The sequence below is a fragment of the Anoplolepis gracilipes genome, chromosome 2 (assembly GCF_047496725.1).
Source record: "Anoplolepis gracilipes chromosome 2, ASM4749672v1, whole genome shotgun sequence".
NCBI lineage: Eukaryota > Metazoa > Arthropoda > Insecta > Hymenoptera > Formicidae > Anoplolepis > Anoplolepis gracilipes.
Window position 1 is genome coordinate 4389520 of NC_132971.1, and position 27754 is coordinate 4417273.

At 32.7% G+C, this 27754-nt stretch overlaps 1 protein-coding gene across 3 annotated transcripts in view; it reads left to right on the forward strand.

Annotated features, from left to right (window-relative positions):
- Window positions 1-27754, forward strand: part of Kcc (solute carrier family 12 member kcc) — a 74368-nt gene that overhangs the window by 14205 nt on the left and 32409 nt on the right. The window contains exons 1-2 of one of the 3 annotated variants that reach the window (XM_072887029.1): window positions 7148-7746; window positions 11895-12276. The exons of 1 other annotated variant lie outside the window; for it this stretch is intronic. In XM_072887029.1, coding sequence (XP_072743130.1) covers window positions 12219-12276 — 58 coding nt within the window. In that variant the 5' untranslated portion in view covers window positions 7148-7746; window positions 11895-12218. Of the gene's footprint in view, window positions 1-7147; window positions 7747-11825; window positions 12277-27754 lie in introns of those variants that run through there. One more of the 3 variants, XM_072887030.1, reaches the window with a different exon arrangement.

A 27754-nucleotide genomic window follows, 5' to 3' on the forward strand; every position in this document is an offset into this window, starting at 1 on the left:
AAAAATCGAGACAAACTGAGACGCCAGATTAACACTACGTCTCATTTTGTTCTTCGACCATTTTTTTAGCATTTTTACCAGATTTTAAGCACTTGAAAGTACTACAATAGTTCTATGCGTAACAAATTATTAGAATATTAATTGTACAAATTAGAAATGTTGGACGTGTAAGTATTAAAGTGAGATGTTGGTCGTTCGATGTAGTGGTTCTCGCTTTAAGTGAAATTTTGTATTATACAACATCTTGATCTAATTTGCTTAATAAATATTCTAATAATTTTTACGCATATCTAGAACAATATTCAGAAAGTATTAGTAATTGTAGAACGACGACAAAATAACATGAAATCTCATTCATTTAAAGTCGATAGAACAATCGAAATATGACCAGTTTTTCATCGCAATACTTGTACGTTTGGCATCTCGGACAATCTAATATGTTTAATAAATATTTAAATAACTTTTACGGATAGAATTCTCTCTGAAAATTAAAAGTGATTACAGAGACGAAGTGTGATTACTGACACGAAATCTCATTAAAGTCGATAGAACTATCGACTTTAGGATTAGTGTCTCATCTCAGTATTTATACGTTTGGTGTTTCGGGTGATCTACTTTGTTTGATTAATATTCTAATAATTTGTACGTATAAAACTTTTTGTAAAACTGTTGTGAAACTCTTAAGCACTTAAAATCTGGCAAGAAATGTTTTAAAAATCGTCAGACAAAATAATACGTATCATGAACTTGGTGACTCATTGTCAGTTTTTCCTGAGCAATTTTTTTCTATTTAATGGATAGAATAATTTGTTTAATTTGTAAAGAACTAAAGAAAATAAAGACAAAACTCTAAATAATTAGTAAGTTTCTACGAAGTGAGACACCAACTTTACACACACCTCAGCCAGCCAAATAAATTATGCGTTTAAAATATATCCTAAATAACTACTAGATTTGTAAGTATACAAAAACTTTATTTGTATAAAAAATGCTTTTTTTATAAAAGTTATTCAGTTTTTTTATAATATACAAATCTAGCACTTGAAATAAGAGGTTCTATATTTTTCCTTCGAAATGAATAAAGAACATAGAAAACGTATGTAATAAAAACATATATTTTAAACAAAGTTGTATTAAACATTTTTGAAAATATTCTTTTTATTTGGAATTTTGAACAAAAATACTTGAAAAATCAGGGAATTTTCAGAGAATTTTTTTATAAGATTTGAGTAGACACCCTGATAATTATGTGTGAAATTAATATATATTTTAACTTTAAAATTTTATAAATTATATACATTAATAAATTATACATAAATTATATATACAATTATCTTTTAATCTTTTGAAAAAATACTTGAAAAATGAGATTTATTACCAATTATGAGATAAGGAAATTAATTATACTGCATGCTCTCTCATGTTAAGATGCATTTAAATGTAAAGGATAAAACTGTGGAAAAATAAAAGCTGATAAAAAAATGTAGAAAAAATGGGAAAAAACGCTTCTCTTGTGACACGAATCGCACTGTTAGGTAAATAGTAATTAGCGACAACTTGTCATTTTAATTGTGCAATTGCGAACGCATGGTACGAGCGATTAGTACACTTAATAATAATCAAGGTTAACGTATAATCCGTTGATTATTGCGTCTGCTTGTGTCAATTCGAATAGTATAGGCTTATTCTCATGACACGACCTGACCAAAATATATGTAATATATTTTAATTAAGAAATCCTAATTAGTCATTTTTATATATATATATATATATATATATATATCTTAAATAATATTCTTCTGTTAAATAATATGTATATGTCTTAAAAAATTTTCGCTTATTCTTTCTAAGATTCAAGAATTTAATGCATAAAATTGATCACAAAATTTCCATAATAATAATATCTCTCTTTTGAAAAACTACACACTCATTCGATGTTTAAAATTGTGCGTCATGCCTGTCTAAATCACACACTCCAATGTATTTCATGAAACTCGATGCAGTTAATTCGATAACCGGCTTATTTCGATAGATGATTCTTAAATGAAGCCCTTTGTGTTTTAACACAGGGCGAATTTGTTACTAACTGATCGATGGGCTTCATTATTGTACCCGCATGTCGATTTACTGAAACTGACACGTATATTTGATAATTAATTATGGTCATTTTATCGAAAGATTAATATTAATTTGCGTAATCTGCCATATAATAACAATAGCAGTTGACATTGTTAACGTTCATTTGGAAATTCTTTAAGGAATCATCTTCATCATTTCTTTAAGGAATATAAATAATATAATTATTTATATTTAATAGTAAAATAATTACATAAACACAAAACACACACACACACACACATATATATATATATATATATATATGATATTGCGCCAAATGAGTTTGTAAGGAGAAATAAAGATTTTATCGCGTGAGAAAAAACACGCGCAATTTCCGTTTTTTTTTCTTTCATAGATAGAAAAACTTATTATTTTTCTTTTTCTCTTTTTTTTTTGTCAAATTTAATATAAGTACGTCGTATATATTTTCAGACAAATTCGCTGAATTATTCTCTGAAGTTTGTCCAATCTTACGGCACCCACTTTGTCAAATATACACATACGTAGAAACATATATCATCTGGTATTTCATCTCGGCAACTTTCTCAGATAACTCGTTTCTTCTCACCGGACTCATGACTCTTTATGATGAAAAAGTCAAACGGGATGATGCGACTTTCGAGAAGGATGATGCACTTCCATCGTTGTCGAATTAAATCGTTTATTTTCTGAGAAAACACGGAAACTGCGAACATGAGATAAATACTAAGCTGATATTGTACGACGTAGATTTTCCGTTACGTAAAGAAGCGGTTTTATTCTTCCAATAATACACGCAAGTGCGTCTTCCGCAGGATCATTCCTGAGTTTTTCCGACATTTAATATCCTCCGAAAAATGAAATGTTATCTTTCGCTTTTCTGTGAGGAAAATACACAATATAAGCCATATTGCTTACACGATTTCTTTCTTTGTTTTTTCTTTTTTTTTTTCCTTTTTTTATTTTATCTTACACACTTTTCGCGGTTTTTATCAAGTTTTGTGAAGGAAATTCAGGTGAAAAAGTTTATTAGTTTTTTAATCACATAATACGTTATTAATTGTAATATGCAAGATGTATGTAATCGCATTTCTCACAAGTAATTCTGCGCGAATCCAATTAATCAAGACTGTCGGTACCATCGCGGATGCCAATTTTAAACCTGTCAAGACTAAGAAAATTATCTTAAAATTATTATGAAGACAGATTGTGTGGAATTAATTAAAATATCACGTTGTTAGAATATGTAAATGCAACTTAAAATAAATTGATGAGTCTAGAATAATTTGATAATTCTGAATCCATTTCAAGTTTTCTCATAACAGTCTTAATTATTATGTTATTTTATTTATATTAATAAAATTGTCGTATAAATCTAAAATTAAAATATTAAATTCTCGCAAAAATCATTTGTCAGTTAAATAAATTTTCATAGTAAATTCCTCGAGCAATCTTTTCTTTTTGTTACGTTTACTGTCAAACAAAAATTAAATGTAAAACGTTTAACACGAAAATAACCAATTGAGACAGATCATTTTTTTGTTATCGAGGATTTATTATTTCCCTTGTGTAAGCGTTTAAAATGATAAGCTATTAACGATGTTGGATGGATATGATATACAAAAAAAAAGTAAAAATAATAAAGAAAAATGTCAAAGGAAGGAGGGGCATTCTCGTAACATTCTGCATTTTTCATCCCTTCTGTGACTTCTGTCTTCTCGTTCTCGAAATAATTTCGCACATGGTGGGAGAGATATTTCCAATTATGTATTTTCTCGATTGCAATATACTACACGACATACTACAGCATATAATAAGTAGTATAATAACAGTACCTACCTAGTACCTATTTCATTCTTCGTCTCGCTCGCATGAGGACAGGATTGAAGGTAACGAACGCGAAGTTCATTGTCTGCGACCTTATTCGAGTGCATAGGGTGTAAGCAATCTCTCTTTCTCGCGCGTTTGCGAGCGAATATAGGCCCCCGTCGATTAACTGGAGCACAGCACGCAATTTCTATCCTAGACCTTCGCGAGGTTCGTCACGTTATCGCGCGAAATCCGCAGACGCGAATTGATCGCGATCCCACTTGTCGGTTCACGTTATCGCAATGCAATATTCAAATCCGATAACCAACAGCGACATTTAATTCCGCGTGACACGCCACGCGAACGTGCACAGTTCTTTCATATTATAAATGTCAGATTGATATATATACAAACTTGTAATATTTTCGAAGAACTCACTTTATTTGTTATTTATCATTATTGATTTTTATTGCGAAAAACAAGCTTTCGATAAGGTACGATAAATTTTGCATGTTTCGCATGCAATAATTCGCGATTCTACAGTATATGTAAGAGAGAAACGATATCAATACTTCGGTTCAGAGTTTCAAACTTTTCTCATTGAAATCGAAGAAATCTGTTAGCTGAATCTTACAAAATTTCTCCCGCGGCCAAATATAGATCCTCAAGTCCTTAAGAAACTTAGAGATTTCTTATTCTCGACGGAAATTTCCAATTTAAATAAGAAATTTCTTTCTAACATTTTGTATACATTCGTTATATAACCTACTGGACACGAAGAAAAGACTGAATTGTACATGAGGAAACCGACACGTGGGATGCGACTATAGCATGCGCGATGCAAATGACGTACATAATCGCGCGATCTGATCTCGATGAGATCGATTGCTTTCTCTTCTGATCGCGGCGGCACGAAGGGCGTGACACTGATAATCCATCGTGTCGTCATCGTCGTCGTTGTTCGACCAAGTCAGACCCTGAACTGGAAACGAGGTTCATTGTCTGTGACCTTACTGTACACCCGCTGTGTGCAGCGTGTCGTCTTATTCATGGATAGATGCGGTGGAGGCTTCGTTAACTGACGGCCGGCATGCAATCCGTCTACGTCTTTCTTCAGGGGTGCAGAGATTCGAGGCCCAAAGGGCAGCCGAGAAGTCTTCCAAAAGCCTTAATGTCGCTTTGCGTGACTCCATGATTCAACTTCTCAAACGGACGTCGAAAAATTGTTCCCATTCGGAGACCGAGCCCTATAACGTTCCTAAACATAAACGTTTACGGAAATAAATTAATTTCGTGTCAACAACATTCAGCAAAGCTTTTCGTCTACTATTATTTGTCAAAATTAATTAACTAATATTAATTAATAATTGTCAGTGTTAATTAATTCAAAGCCAAATATTAGTTTCGATATAATTGAAATAATTTCTCGTTTGTCGATTGAGTAGAATATTGGATATGATGCAGGTAATAGGAAATTTATACCTCCGTGCATAGTAATAAAAGATCCGTTTTACAAACGGAAGCTTTGAATGAACGAAGGTGAAGGATTGATATAAAGTATGTACGTTAAAATCATGAGAATGGTTCTATTAATCGAATCTCATCGTTCATTTCGAAACATCAATCATGCATAATTACTAGTTACTCATTCTATCAGAAACGATGACGAAGAATGGTTACAGATTAAACAAACGTACAAAATTATTGGAAGTTTGATCGCGGGGATCGCGCAGTAAATTACTGTCGATATTAATTTGTAACGATCGTTACTTATGCAAATTATCAATTTATAATCAAATTGCACCGAAATATCGCGTCGTTGCTTTCAATACTGATAAATTTTTCTGTCATTTACATAAATGCGTGTCAATTACTGATGCAACGTGACATTTATCGTGCTTCGAAATTTAAGAAGGTAAAATTAAAAAAAAAAAAACATATAAATCGAATGAACTGATTTATTTTGAATAATTAAAATAGAAATATGTTAAATATCAGTTTTATACTCTTTGAATAAAATAAATAATAAAACAGAAATAAAACGGCATTATCTTAAATAAAAAGAGTGGAATTGCAAATTGTTTGCTTACACATTTTCTCATTTATATTTGTTTCAAAAGGGGAAACACTTTGGTAATTATGTCAATCACGTATAAACAACGATTATTGCGCACGAAGTTCATTTTACAAAGTGGAATAGAATAGGTAATTATAATCAGACGTAGCACGGTCAGCAGGCAGTGTAAGTTACAATCTTTGTGTTCAGCCAACAGGCTGAAGCACATCGTCAAGCGAAAGGAAACCGGGGTTACAATCAGTGGCAGAGCGCTATTAAATTAAGAGCTATCTACACGATATATACCTACAGCGGATATATGTCACTGTGAGAGCATATCTTCCTGTAGGAAAGGAAATGGGGTAATATAATACCGCCGCATTTGCACTGACAATGAGATATCGAATCTTATCCGCGGATATTTTTCAGGAATGAATTATTTCAACGATTCATTAATTTTGTTATAATTTTATTTCCATCTGACATTTTTTTTTTTCTCTTTTTAAGATAACTTAAGAAGTGCGATTAATAGAAAAAAGTCACAAAAACAAATATTTTTATCACATATTAAAATAGTCTGTTAAAAACATTAAAGAATAAATATTTGATTTTGTTAGTGCGCTTTTATCATATTTATAGAATTGCAAAAAAATGTGCGATGTGTTTACTTAAATTTCCATAGAAAGAGGAAACGATTTTCACGACGAGATATCTTTTCCTTTCTGCACAAAAGCTTGCTGATAAGTCAACATTCCGCAATAGATTGCGGGCGTGAATAAAGATATAATTGCTGTTACAGCTGATTTTTTTCGTGTTGTTTCATTAAAAATCGTAGTCTCAGGTTCTCTCTTCGGAGGTTAACAGGTGCGCCATTCCAGATTTAGCGCGTGGATCGCGACGACAGTTTGCCTTGCCAAATGGCAGCGGAACGCGTTAACAACCCGCAGGCCGTATCTGGCACGTACATACATGTAGCTGATATATGTCTCTGCGCGCACAAATGTACCAGTACATACACGCGCTTGTGTACCTAACGTATCTACAGTCGGAGAGAGCTTCTAACTCTCTCGCCGTTAGCGAATCGAGCAGTGGGGTGGCAGAATGGGTGACGGGTGGACGGGTGGGTGGGTCGGTCGCTGGCGGGTGGTAGCCTACCTCTAGTCGGGTAGTAGTAGGTGCGCACCCTACGCGGCTACCAGGTGAGTGGGGCAGAGGCCAACCCCTGAGACACCCGACGCGAAACGTGAAAAACCACTTGTGCGTGTGTCGATCCTGGTTGTCGCGTCGTCGTTTCCAATCGCTCGTCTGATACTCCGTTCTGGTTCTCACTGCGCTACACGTTCTTACGTCGCGATACCCTCTTTGAGGAAAGAGGTAAAACGCCTCTGTGTCTGTTGTCTGTCCCCGACTTTTTCCTTGTCCTTCTTTTCTCTGACTCTTTCTACTTTTGTCTATTCTCGGCCGGAACGTTCTCGGAAGTCGTTCCGCCCGAGGGCGACATTCGCCGGGTCGAAAGTGATCTATGCCGGTTGCGGGCGAATATAGATCGTCGTGAGGTGTAAAGAAGCGTCGAAACATTAATGTGAAAGAGAAAAAAGTGTATGCTTAAACCGGTCGCGAGGAAAAATAATATTCGATTTTTTTTGCTGATCGTCGCGCGAAGGTGATTTTTCATTTTTTCTTCGACAAAAATTTGGACATTAAGCTTGATATCAACAAAAAAATATTTCGTATGAATCGAATATCCTGGCGGGCAAAAGCGTTTGTAGACTAAAATGCAAAATGTAAGTTTGACAGAAGTCTTTATAATAATAAGCTAAAATGAATTTTTATATATTAGAAAATATAATACGTGACAAGTAAATGTAAAAATAAAAATATAAACGTGTATTGTGTATATATATATATATATAAATCCTATTATATTAAAGTATAAAAATGAGGGAAAAGTAGTTAGTAATTCTAAATACTTAAATCCATTTGCACGTTATATTCTAGAGGAAGTATAAAAGTATAAATACAGTATAAGAAGATATAAGAGTGTAACAGAAAAAAGTATAAGAAGATTAAATAATAAAACTGGATAAAACGAGAGAGAAAAGCAGAAAATGTATAAAAGTATGAGAAAGGTTCTTTTGGCACATCTCAATTATTCCGTATTTTTAGTCTACATTTTAACATAGAGAGGCACGTACATAATTTTTTATATTTTATATCATTCACTTTTTTGCATCATTTTTAATGACTTTTATAGAGAGATAATTATTAAATGGAATAGTGCCTTTTTGCGATGGTTTTCTTTCTGGCCAGGATTATCGACGCGTCCTTATGATGGATTATATTATCATTGAGTAGATTATAATATTATGTAATGCAGTATATATAAGATACGCTTTTACATCAAAATCTGATTATTTTCATTCAAAGTGAGAAAATTTTTTTATATTATTATAATTAAGAAAATTAGATGATTTTTTTTTGATCGGTCGTAGAACGTTGACAAAAATAACACCTGAGAGTTTTTATCACAAATTTTGACTTAAAAGACATTCCTAAGAGTTTGCATAAAATGACCTAGTTTTTAATCGAGAAGATCATACAGTACCGACAGACAAAGTCGTGTAAAAACTTTTAAACTCTTCTTTGATATTTTTGAAGGAGCAATTATTTCAATCGATATTTAGTCCAAGCAGATCGTCGAAATGATCCTTGGGAGATCACGTGACGTCGAAAGCAGAAAAGACAGTGGCTTTATCGACCCATTCTGAGCCTATCCGGGTACAACTAGGCCGCCTTTCCAGGATCCTCGACGAAGACGATCTGCTATAGATCCTGAAGAGGAGTTTTGGAAGTCGTCGAATATTTTGTGAATTCAAAAACTCCTTTACAGGATAGATCGTTCGTCTATGACAAAAAGATGATTCGTGAATGCTATCGTGATAATCGAAGAGCTTCTTAAACGTAAAAAATTTATAAAATTTTCATTTTAAAAAACTCAGTATATTATTATGTAAGATATATTAAATTATTAGATAAAAGTAGGACAAATGAAAAAAGAGTGCAACGTAAAGATAATTTCACCAAGATGAACCACTGTACAGCACTAACAATTATGTTAAAAATAGAAAAAATACTACAAAATACGATACGTATTATGCTAATTTTGTTTTATCCGCTCGCGAGGGAAATTACACACGGAAAATGATATGATGTTATATAATAATGATATGATGTTATATTAATAGATAAATATTAATATAAAATAGAGAAAGAGACAGAGGAACATACATCTTGAGAATTAAATATTTACATAGAGAAAATAGAGACTGTTAAATAAACATTAAAATAGACATTAAAATAGAAGCAATCTCAGTAGAGAAAGGAGAAACGGAAAGAAAGGATCAGACGAAAATATACAGCATATAAAGTTATTTTAATATCTACAGTATAAATGGTAGATTGATTCACGAATCGACGAATTAAGATCGATATTATCCGTACGAAAATAGAAGAAATACGCATTAACTCACTCATCGTTCGATTAATTAATCAAGCAAGATAGTTTTCCGTTTAAACGATAGCAATTTACCTTCAGACGTAATGCTCGTTACAACGAACGTGACACAATGCAACGTACTACAGCGACTTGTTGCACATGCACAAATGTGTGTTAATTTATCAATTTTTCAAAAATTTCACCTTTGCATATTTTCTGACTTCTTTGTATACAGAGTATTGCATTCATTATTATTACTCATACTTTTGTTATCGATATTATATTTATTGAAGATATTTTATTCTTGTATGACGCATCTTTTCTTTTTATCATTATTATCCTTTCCCTTTATCGTTCTTTCACTGACATGTCCGTTTTTATTAACATCTGTCAGCTTTGACAATGCAAGCTTTGTCGCGCAATTGTTATTATTACATTATGTTAATGGAATCGTGCAATATGTCTGCAAACAACGATGAAACACGTTTCTCTGGGGATCATAATTCACTGTGTGACGGCAAAGCGGCTCTCCTTTCGGTCTTTCGAACTCACGGATCGTTTTATCCGCCATTTATCATCTGGGAGGGAGGTGTCGCTGTCAATTTTCAGTACCACGAGACTTTTTTCGATTCGTCCGTCGTACGGCAACATCTTTTCCTCTCGACCTCGTTCGGAAATCGAGAGGAAAAAAGCGAGAACGAGAGAGAGAGAAAGAAAGAGAGATAGAGAGAGAGAGAGAGAAACGCAAGAGGCGCACATGTGAGAACTCATTTGTACGTTAATGTCCAGTGTCACATACGGGATCGATGTACAGGCGAATGAAAACGATCAACGCAATCGAAACAAGATTCAATGTCTAGTTTTATTTACGCGAGATACCCGTAATTTGTAGCGCTCGTTTTCCTCTTATCACGATTGTACAATTATACGCGTGACATTGTGTTAAATCTCGAGAGATTTAAATCAGAGTACGAGCATTTTTCCACGTATACAAATGAATCGTAAAATTATAGGTAAACGTGATGAGAATACGCAGATACCGAATGTCACGATAATGTCGTAAGAAAATTTTATCGTTGTTCGCGTGATAAGAAGCGTAAAAAAGAGTACTACTCAATTACGGGCGAGGAAAACAAAATGTTTATGAAAAAGAAAACATTCGATGAATAAAGTCTAATGTCTAATGACACGCGATACTTTGAAGTTTCGTGTACCTTGCGCTATCACGAGTTTTAATCGCTGCTAATTAAACCGGACGATCTTTCATATTTCTAAAGTCACGATGGCAACAATTGATGTTTATTCTCTTTCTCTCTCTCTCTCATATATATATGAGAGTGGTACTATATACACATTATATGTATATATGATGTGTATATAGTATAATATAATAAATATATGTATTATATACACACATGGTTTACATGATAGAACACATGTTGGATTAGCGGTTAGATTTTATCGATCGCTGACGTGTAATAGAAATAGCGGAGCCTAAAGAACGCGCGGTGCGTTAACTACTCTCTCTTTTTTTCTCTTCCTATAATGGTGCGTCGCTCGCAACGAGTGCTACGTAAACCGGCATCACGCTCTTTTAATCAAGCAGATAAAAGGGTAAAAGATAAAAATTGAACGAATGAATGGCAGCCTATAAGCGCAATATACATATACCTCGCTTATTTTAAATAGTTAATTTCGTCAGTATCGTTTTCGCATTTAGGTAATTGCTCTTATTTATATTTATTATTCTTTATTTATTTACTTTTTTACTTGGTACTAAATGAGGTTTTTATTTCTATTTTGCCACATTAATTGCTATTTCATTTTTCAAGTTTTTTTTGGACGATATGCATTTGTTAATATTGCAAGAAACGAAATCTCATCGATTCGTGAATGCTTGGTCGTATTCATTAAGCATTAACAAATTGAAATTAAATTTAGTAACTCTATCGAAATTTTATTTGCATTTTCGGACAATATTATGTAAAAAATTGAAATATGACGTCTGTGATCTTCCAATATATATATATATATATATATATATATATATATATATATATATACGTTTTTAATTATATACAAATTTAATTGAACAATTATTTAGCTTTTTGTATGCATATAAGCGCTCATTTATACTTATATAATATTACGTTTATAATTGATTAAAAACGTGGAAATTTTGTAATTATAGATAAATATTTTTTATTCTAAACTTTAATTGTCGACTATGACAGGAAATTGCAAGTCCAAGTGTTACGAAAGTAGGATTATCTCTTAAAGAATACTCAGGTTTCTAATACTAAATGCTAGAATTGTTGCATTTTTTTCTGGAAATTTATTGCCGATTGTTAGACAGATTTGTTATAAAGTAGAATAATCTGTCTGGCTATCGACAGAATTTTCTATTGAATTGTTCAGTCGCATAAATGTTTTCAGAGTTAATCGTATGATTAATCCGGACGATTTTCTGCAATTTGAGATAGAAGATCTGTTGAGAGTTTAATCGGCGTTATACTTCACGATAAATCAGCGAAAAAGAGCGAATCTTCTTTGGTTAAGATTCTTTGTCTTTCTCTCTTTTTTTTTTCGCGCGCGAAATCCGCGGCGGCACAAAAATAGAAACTGTCATTCGATAAATCGATCCCGCGCTGTCGAGACTACCGTTTGAGGAAACTGTGGATGTATAGTAAAGCATTGCTTCTTCATTGTGCGTGTGTATACGTGTGAAAGTACAATCTACGTGAGCTGCAGCAGAACATCATGAGTGCTTCCGGCGCGATTCCCCTGATCCTGGCAAAGAAGGAGCAGATTGTCGAAGGCAAGTAACTGCTCTCGTTTCTTCTTCTTTTTATTTTCGAAAAAGTTATTAATCTTTTAGGGAAAAGAAGAAACTATCGTGTTTTTCATGGAAATTTATTTATTTTGCGAAAACTAATCTGATTTGAAACGTTTTGTACGGACTATATCGTTAAAAATTCGAACATTTTTTATTATTATTAACAATTCAATAAAATAATATCTATGATACTAATAAATATTAATGCAAATTTATGAAGGACATTTATACGTACGATTTATTCAGCAAAATCAATTTTGTCTAACAATAAAATTATTGTGTACAACGGTGATACAATATCCTCGAAAATTCATTAATATATTTATCTAAGCGAGCGATAATCGGTCAAAGTATTAATAAATATTGACGCAAGTCATCAGTATGGCAATTTCTTTTTTTCTTTCATATTGTTTACGTTGATGATGCGCAATAATAGCGTAATTCTTAAGTTAACGATTAGATAATTCTAAGAGAACGTGGTTATTATTACGCTCACGTATATTTAACGTATGCAAATTCCGCATAATGCGGCGTGAAACGCTTTGTAATAGACGCGTGATCCTTGAGAGGAAAATAGACGGTCTTTAAATAGATTGAACACTAGATATAAATCTTGCATCGCGTTGCTGTTCATGAATTATTTGTAGAAATAATCAATGTGGTGTGCTATGTTATGTTAATCGTAGCTTAAAATATACCACAGAAAGAAAGGTCGAATCAATTAAATGCGAAGAAATTAAATGCATATTAACAACAATAATCTAAATTGCATATTCTTTCCAGAAAAAAAGTCCCTTTTCATATTTTCTTTCTGATGAAATAATATTCTCTTTTTCATAAGAAATCAAACAGAGAGAAAATAATTAATTCTCCAAACTAAAAATATATTAGAAGCGATAAAAAATTTTAAAAAAGACTTTTCCTTTGAAATAATTACGATAAAGATCATAATAGAGCTTCACAAATTGACATCAAATGGTACGGCGCTGTAGAGGAATCCTTTAATTGCGTAACGCGTTGATCGATGCACCACGAACGATTAATCGATCTATGTCGTCGGCGCGTGAAAGCGAGGCGTTGTAATCAGTTTGGCATTAATTGAGTTTCCGGGCCAATGCGTTTTTTCCATTATTTTCCGTGCCATTTCAAAATGCGAATTTGGCACGAGAAGGTCGTTTTGCGTCGCGTTCTCAAGTGCGAGCGCGTCTTTATTGCACACCTGCAGCGGAAAATCCCCTTCGCGATGATTGCTCTGTCTATTCTTACCCACCTGGATTTCTTGGTTTGGATCATGCACGTGATTCCCAGAGTAGCAAATCCAAAGATAAGGATCAGTGATGGTGGATAAGCAGGCTTATGATGGAAGGAAATATTCATCGTTTTCTCTCTAAAATCAAATAGCAAAAATAATAACTTTGACGCAAGTTCTCCCGAATAACAATAATAGTTCGAACGTTGATTTATCCGATCTATCTAATATTCAATATGCGAACACGAAGATTCCACGTGGAAGGATTTAAATGTCCTTTATATATTCAACTCAACGATTAAATATAGTCTATCTATTCGGTTTCAGGCAAACTTATATCACTATTATATTAAATTTCAAAAATAAAAATTTTTTAAATAAGAGATACATCTTATTTGCGATATTTTTTTTTATTTTAAAATAATTGTTAAACTTCGTTGTGAAAGAATTTTAAAATTTAAATGCAACTCTTCTAATAATTATGTCGCAATATGTTTAATTACTGTCATGTGTCATTACATGTTTCAATAACGATTAAATGTGTTATAAATCAATTTAACATCATAATATCGATTTTAGAACATTAAACTCAAAGATCAACGGTTATGTATGCACAACGATAACTAAACTCTTATCATGGATACTTCACGCCATAAGCTCGTTTACTACTTTACGTTTCGCGTTCAGATCAGGACCGGCATTGTACGAGCAACGATATGTAAATGCGGGCCATTGGGAACAATAGCGGCGAATCTCTTCGGATTAACCTTATCCAGAAGTAACTGTCTGTTCGATGATCTCTCGCGCGAAACGAGCGCCTCGTCTTGCCGTTGAATTTTCAATTTAACCTCGTCGTTAATCTCGATTAATCCCTTAGATCCGTTGAGAAGAAGTCTCAAAAACTCAGTAAAAACTACATTTGAATGTATTGGAGCTATTGGTAGATACGCGACGAATGGTATGACCTACTTTTATCGCATCAAATTTTAACGATGGATTTATCCTTCGACGAATTTGCAATTGATTTTTCTTTCGCACATATTTGATGGCAAATTATGATCTGTGGCTACCGTATATGAAAATGTCCGATATGGCGTTAAGTCATTCGATAAATTATTTAATTTGCAAGATATAAAGAGCAAATTGCTAATGTAAACGAATTGTTTATCTAGGTAATACTATTTTACTTGTCAGTTTTGACATAGCAGAGTATATACCTTTCTAAGCACTCTCTCTAATTAAGTATATATTATGCACTTTACAAACATTTGACATTTCTCTTTTTTACTTTCAATTTTTTAACCAAAAATATCCAATTAAATGTTTTTTAAAAAGTATTAATCAAAATTAGAAAAATCTATATTAATAATATTGTCTGTACAAAATTAATATTATATTTTTATTTAAAATATTTGTTACAGTTTCTCAATTATTATTATATTGTACTTACTGACATTTTGTCAAAGTAAAAGGATTTTTCAAAGTAGGAGTATTCCGCATCTTTTTTCTAACTTTTTCTATAATCAATCGACACCCGAAACAAACACGCAGCTAAGAAGTTAGCTTCGATGCTCGTTTAAGCTTGTAGTCGCTTGATAAAGTGAGCAATAAAGTGTTGCTGAACGGTACAACATCGATATTTAACAAAGTAACGGGCTTGGACAGAGAGTCGATTGAGCTAACTGTAAACGTGTCTTATCCTAGTCCCGATTCTCATAGTCTGCTTGGTCTCACGGTTACGCTACTTGCAATCGGACGTAAACGCGACAATGGATGTTAAACGGTACGACAGTTAATCTCTAAAACGACGACATTGTCACAATAGTCGCGCGATATGTAAATGATCTCGTTACAATTTTAATCGTGGATTGCTGGATCAGACTTTGTTATTAAATTTGCATCACTTAATTTAAAACTTAACTTTTTTAATCATTATTTAAAAATACAAGACTTATAATTGTGACTTATACTTGTATTTTACGATTATTTTAGATAATTATAAATATATAGAGAAAGATAATAGAGAGGAAGAAATATAATGAAGAGACAAACGATTCGACAGATCTTCACGCTACGAAAAATCAAGTTCAATAAATTAATATTTATGCCAAATTTGATTTCTGGGTTACCAGGTTAATGAAAATATTCGATAACGTGATTGATGCATTATGGACTAAAAGCTCATCAAGAGCACTTCGCTCTTTCTTTGTCAAGATTTTCTAAATTCAACTCTTTTCTAAATTCTTCTCGAAAGGCGCCCGTTTATAGTTTAGCTAGCAAGCGTGTCACCTCTCCGCGTATTTTTCAACACAGTAGCAGCAATCTTTAAATTGATTTTCAAGACGCTCGACATTACGCAACACGATGAGGAGGAGAGTTATTATGGAGGATTTTTATCTCGTTGGAAAAATTCTCGAAGGCTACGACTCGCAAATATGATCGCGTAACTCGACAGATAAAAATTGTTCGTCACCGATAGAAACGTCTTTTTGAAAAAAAATGCGAGCATATAGGTAGTCTTTTGCAGTCCCTTGTAGCATGAATAATCTATTGTAGAATAAAGATGAATAAATAATAAAATATGAAAGTGATAAAAACTCGTTGAGAAGCAGATATTGATAAAGTTAAAACCGTAAATGATATTAAATTGCTTTTATTATATAAGTATTATTGGAATTTATAAATTACTTAACATTTTTATTAATAAAATGAAAAAGATATAATGAAATAATCGTATATGGGAAGCGTAATGAAATTAATAAAATTGTTGAACGTTTTGTGCTCTATTATTTTTGTGAGAGAAAATGAACATTTTTCTTTCACGCAACTTTTCATCCTTACCTCGTAAAAAGCGACATCAGAAATATTAATGAATATTTGTATGAAGCAATGACAAGCATTCGAGCTCTCGTTTTACTGTCGCGATAGCAATCTTGAAGTCAGCAATTAGCGATGCCATTTCGAGGCGTTCAATCGTTAAACGGATCGTGGCATTCCACGCGCATCCCTAGAGGATACCCTATAACGAGTTTCAAATGTTCTCATTACAACTCGTCCTTGCATTTTATGCAGCTCCTATTTGAAGATCAGCCTCTAATTGCAGCTTTTTCGAAAGTCACGATTTTCTAACGTTCATTTTCTTTCGAGCAAAATTTATTGAAGTTGTAGAATTCATGTCTGGAACACATATCACATTTTGATGATTTTTTTTTCTGAAAAATAAAACATCAAAAACGAGATCGTTAACGAACAAGTAGATAAAGATTTGCTCATGACACTCAAGCTCTTGACCTCGTTATATCAAAGTTTCTCAAGCTTCACGTGGGATTCGTGAACGGAACGGAAGAAATAGCTCGATGTGTACATAAATAACACAGCTAAGGTGGTTCAGTAAAATAACCATCTCCAATTCTTGTTTAACGAAATATATAAACATGTCAAGAAGAAAGTAAAGATTATCTTGCTAAGAGGAAAGTAAAAATTAATCTTGAATTAAATAAATACAGTAACAATATTTTTATTTCGATAAAGCAATCTAAAAAGAATTTTTTTTTTCTGTGCAAATATTACGAATATTAAGAACAAAAATCGTGTACATAAAAAAAATATTAAAAAATTTCAAAATGCATGTTCTCGGTCAACTTTCGACATTGATAACAATCGAGTGATATAAAATCAATGGATGTGTGCGGCAATTTATCTGCTGATTTGAAATCTGTGACAATTGTCTCTGTTGAAAGAGACTGGGCGAGACAACGGCGAGAAATTAATTGAAAACGTAGATCCATCGTACATATCTGTTTGCTGGATATAGATCCATGTAATACATGTATGAGAAGAGAAAGAAAAAGAGAGAAAGACGGAAAGGGCGAAAGAGTGTATCGAGGTAATTCATGCCTTCACCGCGTGGCACAAGGTCGAGGAAAATCGATAAAGCGTAGACAATTCAGTAACGATGCCGCGGATTGATAGCGACCGTGGTGTGGCCGGCGCGACATTCTTATTGCATCGCTTATCGCCGCGCGACATTAAATAGCATATGATAAAAGACGTCGCGCGTGACCATGTCTATATGTGCCTTCATTATATAACGTATTTCATACAAACTGTATCTCGCGGAACTATTTTACTCAAAAATTAAATTATTAGCATATTTTCTTAATTGTGTCGATAAAAACTATTGAGCAAACTTACTTGTAAATGCGTTCTTTATAAGTTGCAAATCTTGAAAGAGTTTTACAAAATTTGTGGAACGGTTCTAACATTTTAATCAAACTGTCGAGCACATAAACAGTTAATATCATTTGCATATGAATGTAAAACGTAGTTGTGCATAAAGTGCATTAATTAAATTGTTAATTAAATTATTAATTAAATTGTGTGTTAAGAAAATTTAATAATTTAAATAAAATGAATATATATATATATATATATATATTTTTTTTTTTTCCAAAAATGTAAGGAATTATTTTATATTTTTTCAGGAGAAATTATTGAAAGTCTTTTATTATAACTTTGTAATATTTATATTAAAAATATTTAAATAAATATTAAAAATATGTCTTCAACAAAATAAAAATTTTAGAAATTAAATATTTGAATAAAAATTTCGAAAAATATGGAGTATTACAATGTAAATTAATAATAGTATAAATTAGCTCTTCAATCTACGCCTCTCAATCGTCGGGTCGCAAAGCGGCCTTAATTAAAACTAATCTGAAATGTGTTATTATTATCGTCATTAGCTTGCTTGAAGGATTATATTCCCAAAGCGGAAGATTAAGTGCACACAAGGGAGCAAAAAATACACCACTGTTTGCCACGATTGGTGGTACATTCGTACCTGATTGGCCCAATTTGTCAATTTACTCCCTCGACGAGGGGTGCCCGGATCAGTCCTGGTACCGACCCGATTTTCAGTAGCGCATGCTGCGCCGGATATTGCCAGGATAATGGAGCAGGCGAAGTGTGGTAGTGGTGGTGGACGCGTAAGAGGGAAATGTGTGCCGACGAATTTTCACCGAAAACCGCCATCGACCTCGAGCCAGTTTTTCCGACATGCTCGAGAAATATGATCGGCACTCGACTGCATCTTTGAAGATTTATGTGCAGGGATGCGCTTGTACGTATGCCCCACTGACTTGGATTACTCTTTTCAAACTTTCGAATGGGCAAAATATTCAAAACTATCTCCTCCGGGATTTCTCGATAAACATAGCTTCTAAGATCTATATAAGAAAATAAAATGAGAGAAAAAGGTATAATATTTTTTTATAAATAAATTAAGTGAAAAACTTGTTAGAATTTAATTTAATTGAATTATTAAATAATCGAATTATATTAAAACATAATAATAATAATATTAAAACATAAAAATAATATTTTAGTCACTTTAGATGTATAGCATTGGTGTAACTCTACGGGAAGAATCTTCTTTAGAAATGAATGAAAATATATATTGAATAACCTTCTCCAAAATAAATCGATAACGTTTTTCCGGCATTTTATCGTTTCAACTTTTTCTTCTGCTTTCGCTATTTAGATTTCTTATAATCCAATTCAATGCCGCGGTTATTTTCGTTGACCGTTCGTCACTCATTATATATGCAATCGATAGCAGAGTAATCTTGGCACCGAATTTCCTCGTGTGTGTTCAATATTTAATTTAGTTCATTAATGTTTTTTGACACGGAACTCTTAAAGAAAAGTTATATAATCCGCAAGATTATAATCAAAGATATCCGTGAATGAGTATTAATAAAGTATTAGGATCATTTAAATATTTCTACGTTTTTTTAATTTCTAGAAAGCAAAATACATAGCAATATTAACTCTTTATAATTGAAGGCTGCTTTAATATTGCACATAATCTTTTTTATCTATATTATATAGGTTGTCTTATATCCTCGACGCGATGGATATATGTAACAATACTTGTTGGGGAAAAAGTTATTCTTGACCTTAAACAGCACCCGGGGGTCTAATTGGCATCCCGGTTCTCGTATTTCTTGCTGTAACATTCACTGCGGTAGTACTGTGATTTCCTAATAATGCGCAAACTAAACATAGCATAAAAATACCAGATTCAGAATCCATGGCACGTTAAAATTTAGAATTAACAATGTTGTATTTTGCTCATGTTTTTTCGTCTGTGACAAATTAAATTGAAGAAAAGGAGCAGACGAAATTAAAAATTATGGATTTAAAAATTACAAGCGAAATGAATTTACCAAATACTTTATAAGGATAATAAATGTTAGAGAAAAGTTAGAGAGAAAAATAATATGTATTATAATATAATATGATATCACATACGATGTGTATGCGTATGATTTTGCAATATGCTGATCAATGTTATATATTGATTCAAATTTGATATATTTTCCAACAAATGTATATATTAAAATATATGATAAATATATTTTAAATTTGTAAAAATAATATCTTTAAAATTTGAAAAGTATTTCTTTAAAATAGAACCGCACGAAGAAGAATATTTTCCCGACCTAAATCCTTAATTTTGGAAAATTCTTCCCAACTGATTTCCCTGTTCCCTGTTCGCACGCTCCAATTCTCTCCTTGGTTCGTCCCACGCCATTGTTTTTCGCTATGTTCTATCATCCGGGGACTCCAATGCTTGCCCTCGTTGGCTCCATTCGATTGATCATTTATCCCTGCGAGCGTTGCAATTATAATTATTGATACAAAGTGCGGAAAAACAAAACGGGTGAATACCTCCCGATCTTCATCTTTTGATCGCGTCATCACTTTTGCCCTTTTTTAGTCTTTTCTTCTTCATGTGCAAATTCACGTTCACACGATCATGATTCATAGATTTTGCTTCATAGAATTATCTGTATTCAACGTTACTTTTTGCCAAATCAGCAGTTTTGATTTATCTCTAATAGGAAATGTCAAAAGCTGGGCACTTTCCTTTAAATGTCAAATTCTTGTCAGATCTCGACCTCAATTTATCTTATTTGAAATATTGAATCCGATATATACAATGTACACGTACACATTCTATCTTGTTTGAAATAACTTTCTATGAAGCTGGAAGATATTGTAAGATTATTGTAAAAGTGTTTCTCCATCAAAGTACATTATTTTTATTTTTATCAGTACATTGAACGGAACGCACTGTAGCAATATTTTCTTATCTCTAACAAAATTATAGTTAAAATATATTTTACACAACACACGCGCGCGCGCGCGCGTGTGTGTGTGTGTGTACGCGTGTTATAAATTACAGATCGAATATAGGTATAATCTAAAAAAAATTCTTTTAAGTAAAAAATATAAATAAAATTATGTACATACATATATAAATGCGTAATTTTTTAAAAATTAGATAAACGTTTGTGTATAAAGTAGAATCCGTCTACTTTAGCGTTGTTGTCTGTCTCATAGTGACATGACTCTAGTAAACACGCTCGAAATAATTAACAGCGCGTAAAATTATTGTCGGCGTTTTATTTAGATCAGCGAGCTTCGATCGTTGTACAACGATTAACGCGCGAAAATAAAAGCAGGAAGCGCAATAGCCAGATATATACTCTCGTGAAAGCCGAAAGTCAATAAGCGTGAATCGCGATGAGCGATCGTCTCGATTTACGTGGCAGGAAAACCATTGATTACATTCAAAGAATGCGTACCGGTCAATATTTACTGCATCGCTCTATATCGAGTTTTTTTTTAAAACATGCATGATCGATTAATCGGCAGACATGCTGTAAAGAAACATGCAAAAATTCAGCGAGAAAAACGTGCCTGTCTGTTAATATATTAATCCTTAATTTAGTGTATAATTATTATATTTTATGTATGTATAATATTTTATGTATATATAATATTAATTATATTTACATAAAGTAATAAGAGAAGATGTACTCTGTTTTCTCTCTCTTAATATTGTATACATAATTATTATATATTATACAGTATGCAGTTAGTTTTTTTATCCATATATTAAGTTGTCTAGAAAATTCTAATTATTTTTATATTATTTTATTTTATGTATTGTATAGGAAAAAGACTAAAAAATTTTTTTTAATAACTCAATATATTTAAAAAAAATTACTTAAAGGGTCTAAATCGTTTAAATCTTTTCTCTCGATCCTGTCATATTTGACATGATATATACATTTCGGCAACTTCTTCGTGTCTCCGAAGTCAGTTAAAAGCGTTCACGGCCACAGACGGATATTATCGACGTCCATCAAAACCGCTGGGCGTCATTCAACATTAAACTACGCCGGACGATTCGCACGCTCGTTCCGTCAAATATTTAGCCCTCTGTCGCTGGAGAGAAGGCATACCTTCTGTTGAATTTCATGACATTCTTGGAACAGCGCCGGAATTCACCGCGTACATGAAAGATTAAACAGTACTGATTTACGAGTACCCCTCGCGTTTCTATCAATTTAATATCACGCGAAAACGTTCCATCTTTTTCTCCTCACTTGGGAAACATACCAAGCAAGGGAAATGTCTCTCGTGCATCGTATCTCTTTATTGAATTATTCAGAATAGCTGCCTTTATCGTAATTGCATTCCCCTTTAGCTCCACGACGGTACACTGAATTAATTATAAATACAATTGGCAATATAAAGCGAATAAATGCATTCTCGCCTATAAATATTTCCTTTATAATATATATAAAACAGGATTAAAATAATAAAATCGAGAATTATTTAACACAATTTATTTTACTTGGTAATATAATTACAAAATTGAATCTGTATGTGCTGACTGTACTTTTTTATTTCAAATCGCTTCGATAATATATTTTCGGTCCCGTAAATTTTATCGATATCATTCGGAACATATCGATTATCGTTTACATGATCACTGTTATTTTCGCCGATCGAAGAGATTAAAGATATGTTGTAGGATTACATTTATATAGCAGCACATCGAGCAATAACTTTAATCCATTCATCTCCATTCGTCCTATCTCGCAGCATTACGCGATTGCAATTAAGTTTTCACTTGCTAAGTCCGGCTTCGTGTAATTGGAATGTTGAGTTCCATGCTGAGTTACTAGATTTACCAAGTAAGCCTTCGTACATACGATATTTCGTATAATCGAAAAGCTGAGAGAGAAATCATGTTTCGAAATATTATGTATATATTGTATATATATATTATGTATATATATATATATATTTTTTTTTCTTTTTTTTCATATACTACAGATATACAAAATTTCATTAAATAACAATTCCGAGATATTTCTGGACGTGTTAATTAAGATACCAAAATTATCCGGCTTATTTCTCTTCTCTTTAATGAGATTAATATACAGATTATATTTCACACGCTTGTTTGACCACGACGCGCCATTGTGGATAATTTGGGATGAATAATATCATATGATAATTCATTTCTAGGGCGTTGTCTCGTTCGCTTGATTTCACGATGCCACTTTGTCTCTTTCAAATTTCGATCATAATTATTTTATATCATTATTTCTGAATTATACTCGTCCGTTTGCTATGTTATTTTCCGCTGTTATATTTCATTAAACTGAAAAAATATGTCAGAGTGTATAATATAAATTAAGATCTGCCGAGTTTGCATTTATAAGGAACAACCAATTAACTCGTTTTATCGACTGTTTACTGTCAACATTAATATCAAGTAACAACACGTCAACACAGAAGCCCTGCAGCGTAGCCGTGAATGTAATTTTGTATTTTCTAATAGGTAGAAGGTCATAATTGTTAATAAAATGATTGTTAATAAAATACGAGTTTAATACATGCACGTAAATTTTAGAAAGCGTCTCGTTAATTAATAATGAAGAGAGAGAAAGAGAGAGAGAGAGAGAAAAGAAGGACAGAAAGAGAAAAGGATTGTATATTGACACGTGTTTAATCCAGCATAGAATATGTGTGTGAGGAAATTTTTTGTACCGAATATAATGAAAATTGCGACTATTAATGCAACGATATTATACTATTCTATACTATTCTATTTTTATATTTGACAAAACTATAGAAAGGCGTATTTAAAATTATATTTTCGTAAAAATATGTGTATGTGTGAGATAGAATTTACAGGAAGAGATAAAACTTTGTAAAACTTAAACTTTAAAGTAATTTTCTGAAACAGAGAATGAAAATAATTAGATATAATGATACATTGAAATTATCTTTTGCGCTATTTTACTTTTATATTTTTATAAAAGAATTAAATGTTTATTGATATCAACAATTTTTTTCTCTAAAAGTTTTTTTTCTCGAAAGTCCTTGTTTGGGATTGCTCTTATATAAACATGCAAGGCATTTCGTACAGAATTATATTTCATAAACATACATTTTCGGGGGGATTATATCGTTAGTTCAAAATATATATGTAATCCATGGTCTGAATTATAAGATTAAATGCATATTGTCTTAATACTTGAATAATACTCGGACGAAAAGTAGTATATGACTCGAAGTCTCCTGATGCCTGCTTTTTAATCGTCAAAGACCGTCGGGATACACTGGGAACAGGCGATAAACCTTTTCATACGGACATGGTAATCTCCTTAAAACGTGGGTCGCGCGCGCGCGCGTCGGCATCGCGGAATCACCCCTGTACCCGGGATATGTATCGGGTGCACCGCGTGGTAATAAAGTATATATACACGCGCGGATTGGAGACGCAGACTCCGCTCTATCGATCTGCCGCTTGGAACAGAGACGCGAACAGCGGTCGAGCTTGTCGCCGACGCAGACAGCCGACGGATCGAGCTATTTGCTCCTTCAGATGAGTAAATCCTTCAAACGAGTTATTTGACAGCGATTTATCCAAGAGATATCTTAACCGTATCGACAAAATGGGCTACAGTTCTGAACAACAGTCCACTTTGAAAAACTACAACATTATCACATGTCATCTGGAATTTCTTGTCATATTTTTCAGAGACAAAAATAAAATATATATTTCTATTATTAATTAATAATTTTATGATAACTTGAAAATTTAATTAAAATTTATTATTTTTTTATTTATTGATTATTAAAAATTTTTAAAGTCAATAGATGTTATGTGTTTACAATTCTCATCGTATTGCATTATCAAATTTCATTAATAGAAAGCGCTTAAATATTTTATGACCGAATTTTAGCATTATTATAATGTTGATATAACAATATAATATACCGATACTCGTACCCTTTATACACTTTTTTTTTTCTTGAATCTAATTTATTTCCGCAATGAAGTCGCAGCACTAGGATTTTTAACGACGGCAGGAATCGTGATTTCAATCAGGACATTCTGCGAATTCCATACATTTTATCTTGATACTCTCGTTGTGTATGGGTCGCGAACTGTCGCAAATTATCCTGTTTAATCGGTCAATTAGGATCATTGATTGACGATGTGTGTCGGTTTTGCGGTCGACCAATACTACTGTTAATTAAGATTTCATTCCCACACGATACTACACGTTAATCGTATATGCATTGCAGAATATTATATCATAGTTTGTTTAGCTACTGCATTTTTTTTATCTCTTTTATATGAAATAAATGTATCTTTAGAAAATCTTTTTTAATAAAATATGCACACACAGATAAAAATTTAAATAAAAATTGAGCGAGTAATATATAATTTTATTTTTAGATCGTTATTTGTTGTGTATGTGTGCAACATTTTTCAATATGAAATGGATAATTAAATTTTTAATTTTATTTCCGTTGAATCTGTTTAATATTCATTAAAATGTTAAATCTTCTTATTTATTGATATAGTCAAAGCTTGAAATTTTATATCGTATAAAGAGTTGATCAAAATTCCTAAATTTTTAATATTAAATAACTATATAAATAATTTTTGCCTTATCCTTTTAAATTATTTTCCCACCTTTCTCTAGATAGAGGGACATCCTGTATAATGCGTGCGACCGAATTGCGCGTTTTATCGTCATTCGATTGATGCAACACCGTCCGTGCAAATTGCCGTGAGGGAATGCTTATTAAGGACCTCGGTGCCCGATAATCCGTCCCTCGCAATTTCCAGTCGATAATTCACCATTCGACCTTGCACATTTAAGCGACACATGCGACGAACCGTGTGGCGACAAAGTGACCGGCGATTATAATCGTTAGTGTCATGGCATCGAAATTATGGCTCGATCTTTTGGCTATTTTTAAATTTTGCGTTGTTTATTTTGCAACTGTTGTCAGATTCGTCTTTTAACTGTCTCTTCAAATTTAATTGAAAGTTTTATCGAAGTTACCGCAAACTTTAATAAGTTCAGAGTTGTTTTCTCTTATAAGAAATGTTTGTATTTTTTTAGATCGTTAAATTTTCTAACTTTTTAAACTTGCTACAAAAAATTAAAAAAGTGTAATATGATTAATGAGAAAGAGAGAATAATTTTACATAAATTTTATAAGTATTTTTTACAAAAAAATTATTTTTTTTCGGAATTTTGCTTTTAGAGCCTGAAAATTGAATTTTCTCTAAAATTCTAATTTTAATACTTAATGGTATGAAATCAGAGATCAGACGAACAAGCCATTGTTAATGCGCGTACATACTTACAAACACAAACACCCACTCACACACAAAGGATCTCTTAATCTTTGTAAATCCGTAAAAATTTTCTTTAAACATTAATCTCCAATATAGTTAAAAGACACTTTGATGCTTTTATGTTGAACATCGAACTTGTTTGAAGCAATCTGTAAGTGAAGCTTATCTTGATGATATAAGCAGATACTTTTTAATCGTTCAAAAGCCGTATTTAATTTTCTTTCAACGTTAATCTCAGCGATCCACGAAGTTGTTAATCCTTGTGTCTCCTGACATATTTATCCTGTCGTCGTATCGTGCATCTTTTTTACAGGTGAATGGCTTGAACGTATTGTATATTAACGATGCAGACCGAGAGCCAGGAGCGGCCGTCAGTGTCAATGTTGTTTATCTTCGGCATGCAATGTGTACGCATACATGTATGTATACATGTATATATATGTATGCATACGTATCCAACGTGCTGTGCATACCTTTGACCCAGATAAGGGGAAGTCGATGCGATTCTTATCCCGGGTCCATAGCCGCAGGGCGCCTTCTACGGTGTTGAACTTAATGGAGCTTGAATATATGAAGATGAGGACGCGGTCTCTCGGAAAGCTCGAGGCAATTTCCCGAAATTTTCACCAATTTCGCCAACCGATCCGAAAATCGCCGCATTTATTATTCTTATCCAGTGTCACATAATGGAAAAAATGCTGCGTATCAAACTTCGGATTTTATTAAAATTCTAGCCAAAACATGATGTCCAAGCTTTCCTGTGACTTTACTGTGCACAATATCGTACGAATATGCTGGTGTTAAATTATATCGAAAGTTACGATAAATTTAAAAAAATTTATTGTAAACATTTTTTTTCATTTTTTCTTCTCGTGTACATGAAAAAGTTTTTTTTAAATATTTATGAGAAATTTCGATGTATTGAATATTCTATTATTGGATATAAAATATTGACACAAATATAACTTATTTGAAAAATATCGAAACATTGCATTGCTTAACTTTCGAAATTTAAAAAAAAATTATTACATTTTAAGTAATTCTCTTCTACGCCCAATAAAGAAATTAAAAATAATATTTTGGTGCACCGATATATAGTAAATATATTATTTTTCGTGTCTTCTCTATTAAAATAATTAAAATGCATATAGTCCACTTTGAAGAATATTGAAGTAATATTTTTTAAAAATTATATTGAGAATAGACACTGTTGGAAATAAGAAAGAGATTTCTTACGAAAAATCTTGTAATTTTAAGCAAAATTTTTGTAAAAATGAGATGAAGAAGAATTTTTATCTTGATAACTTTTGATAAAAAGAAAAATGCTTCGCTCTTCGCGCTTCTATGCTGCTAAGCGTTTAAATAAACAGAGCTTACACAGAAACCCTTTCGAAATAGGGGTTAACTCTTACACTCGACACGCGGTTCGCGCGGGAAGCGCGGAAGGGAGTGACGTGAGAAGGGCGAAGAGGTGAAACAAGCGGCGAGCTCACCCGCGTCGGGTGATGCGCGCGCGAGGCGGAAAGTAGGGCAGTGGGTGAGCGCGCGCAACGCGCACCCTCCACGCTTGCGTAACGTAACCCTACCCCGGCTTTTACGTCATCGTTCACCCGGGGATGACGTCATTCAGCCGGTCGACAGTCCGCTCTCATCTCCCCCCGCTGATGCTTCAACCA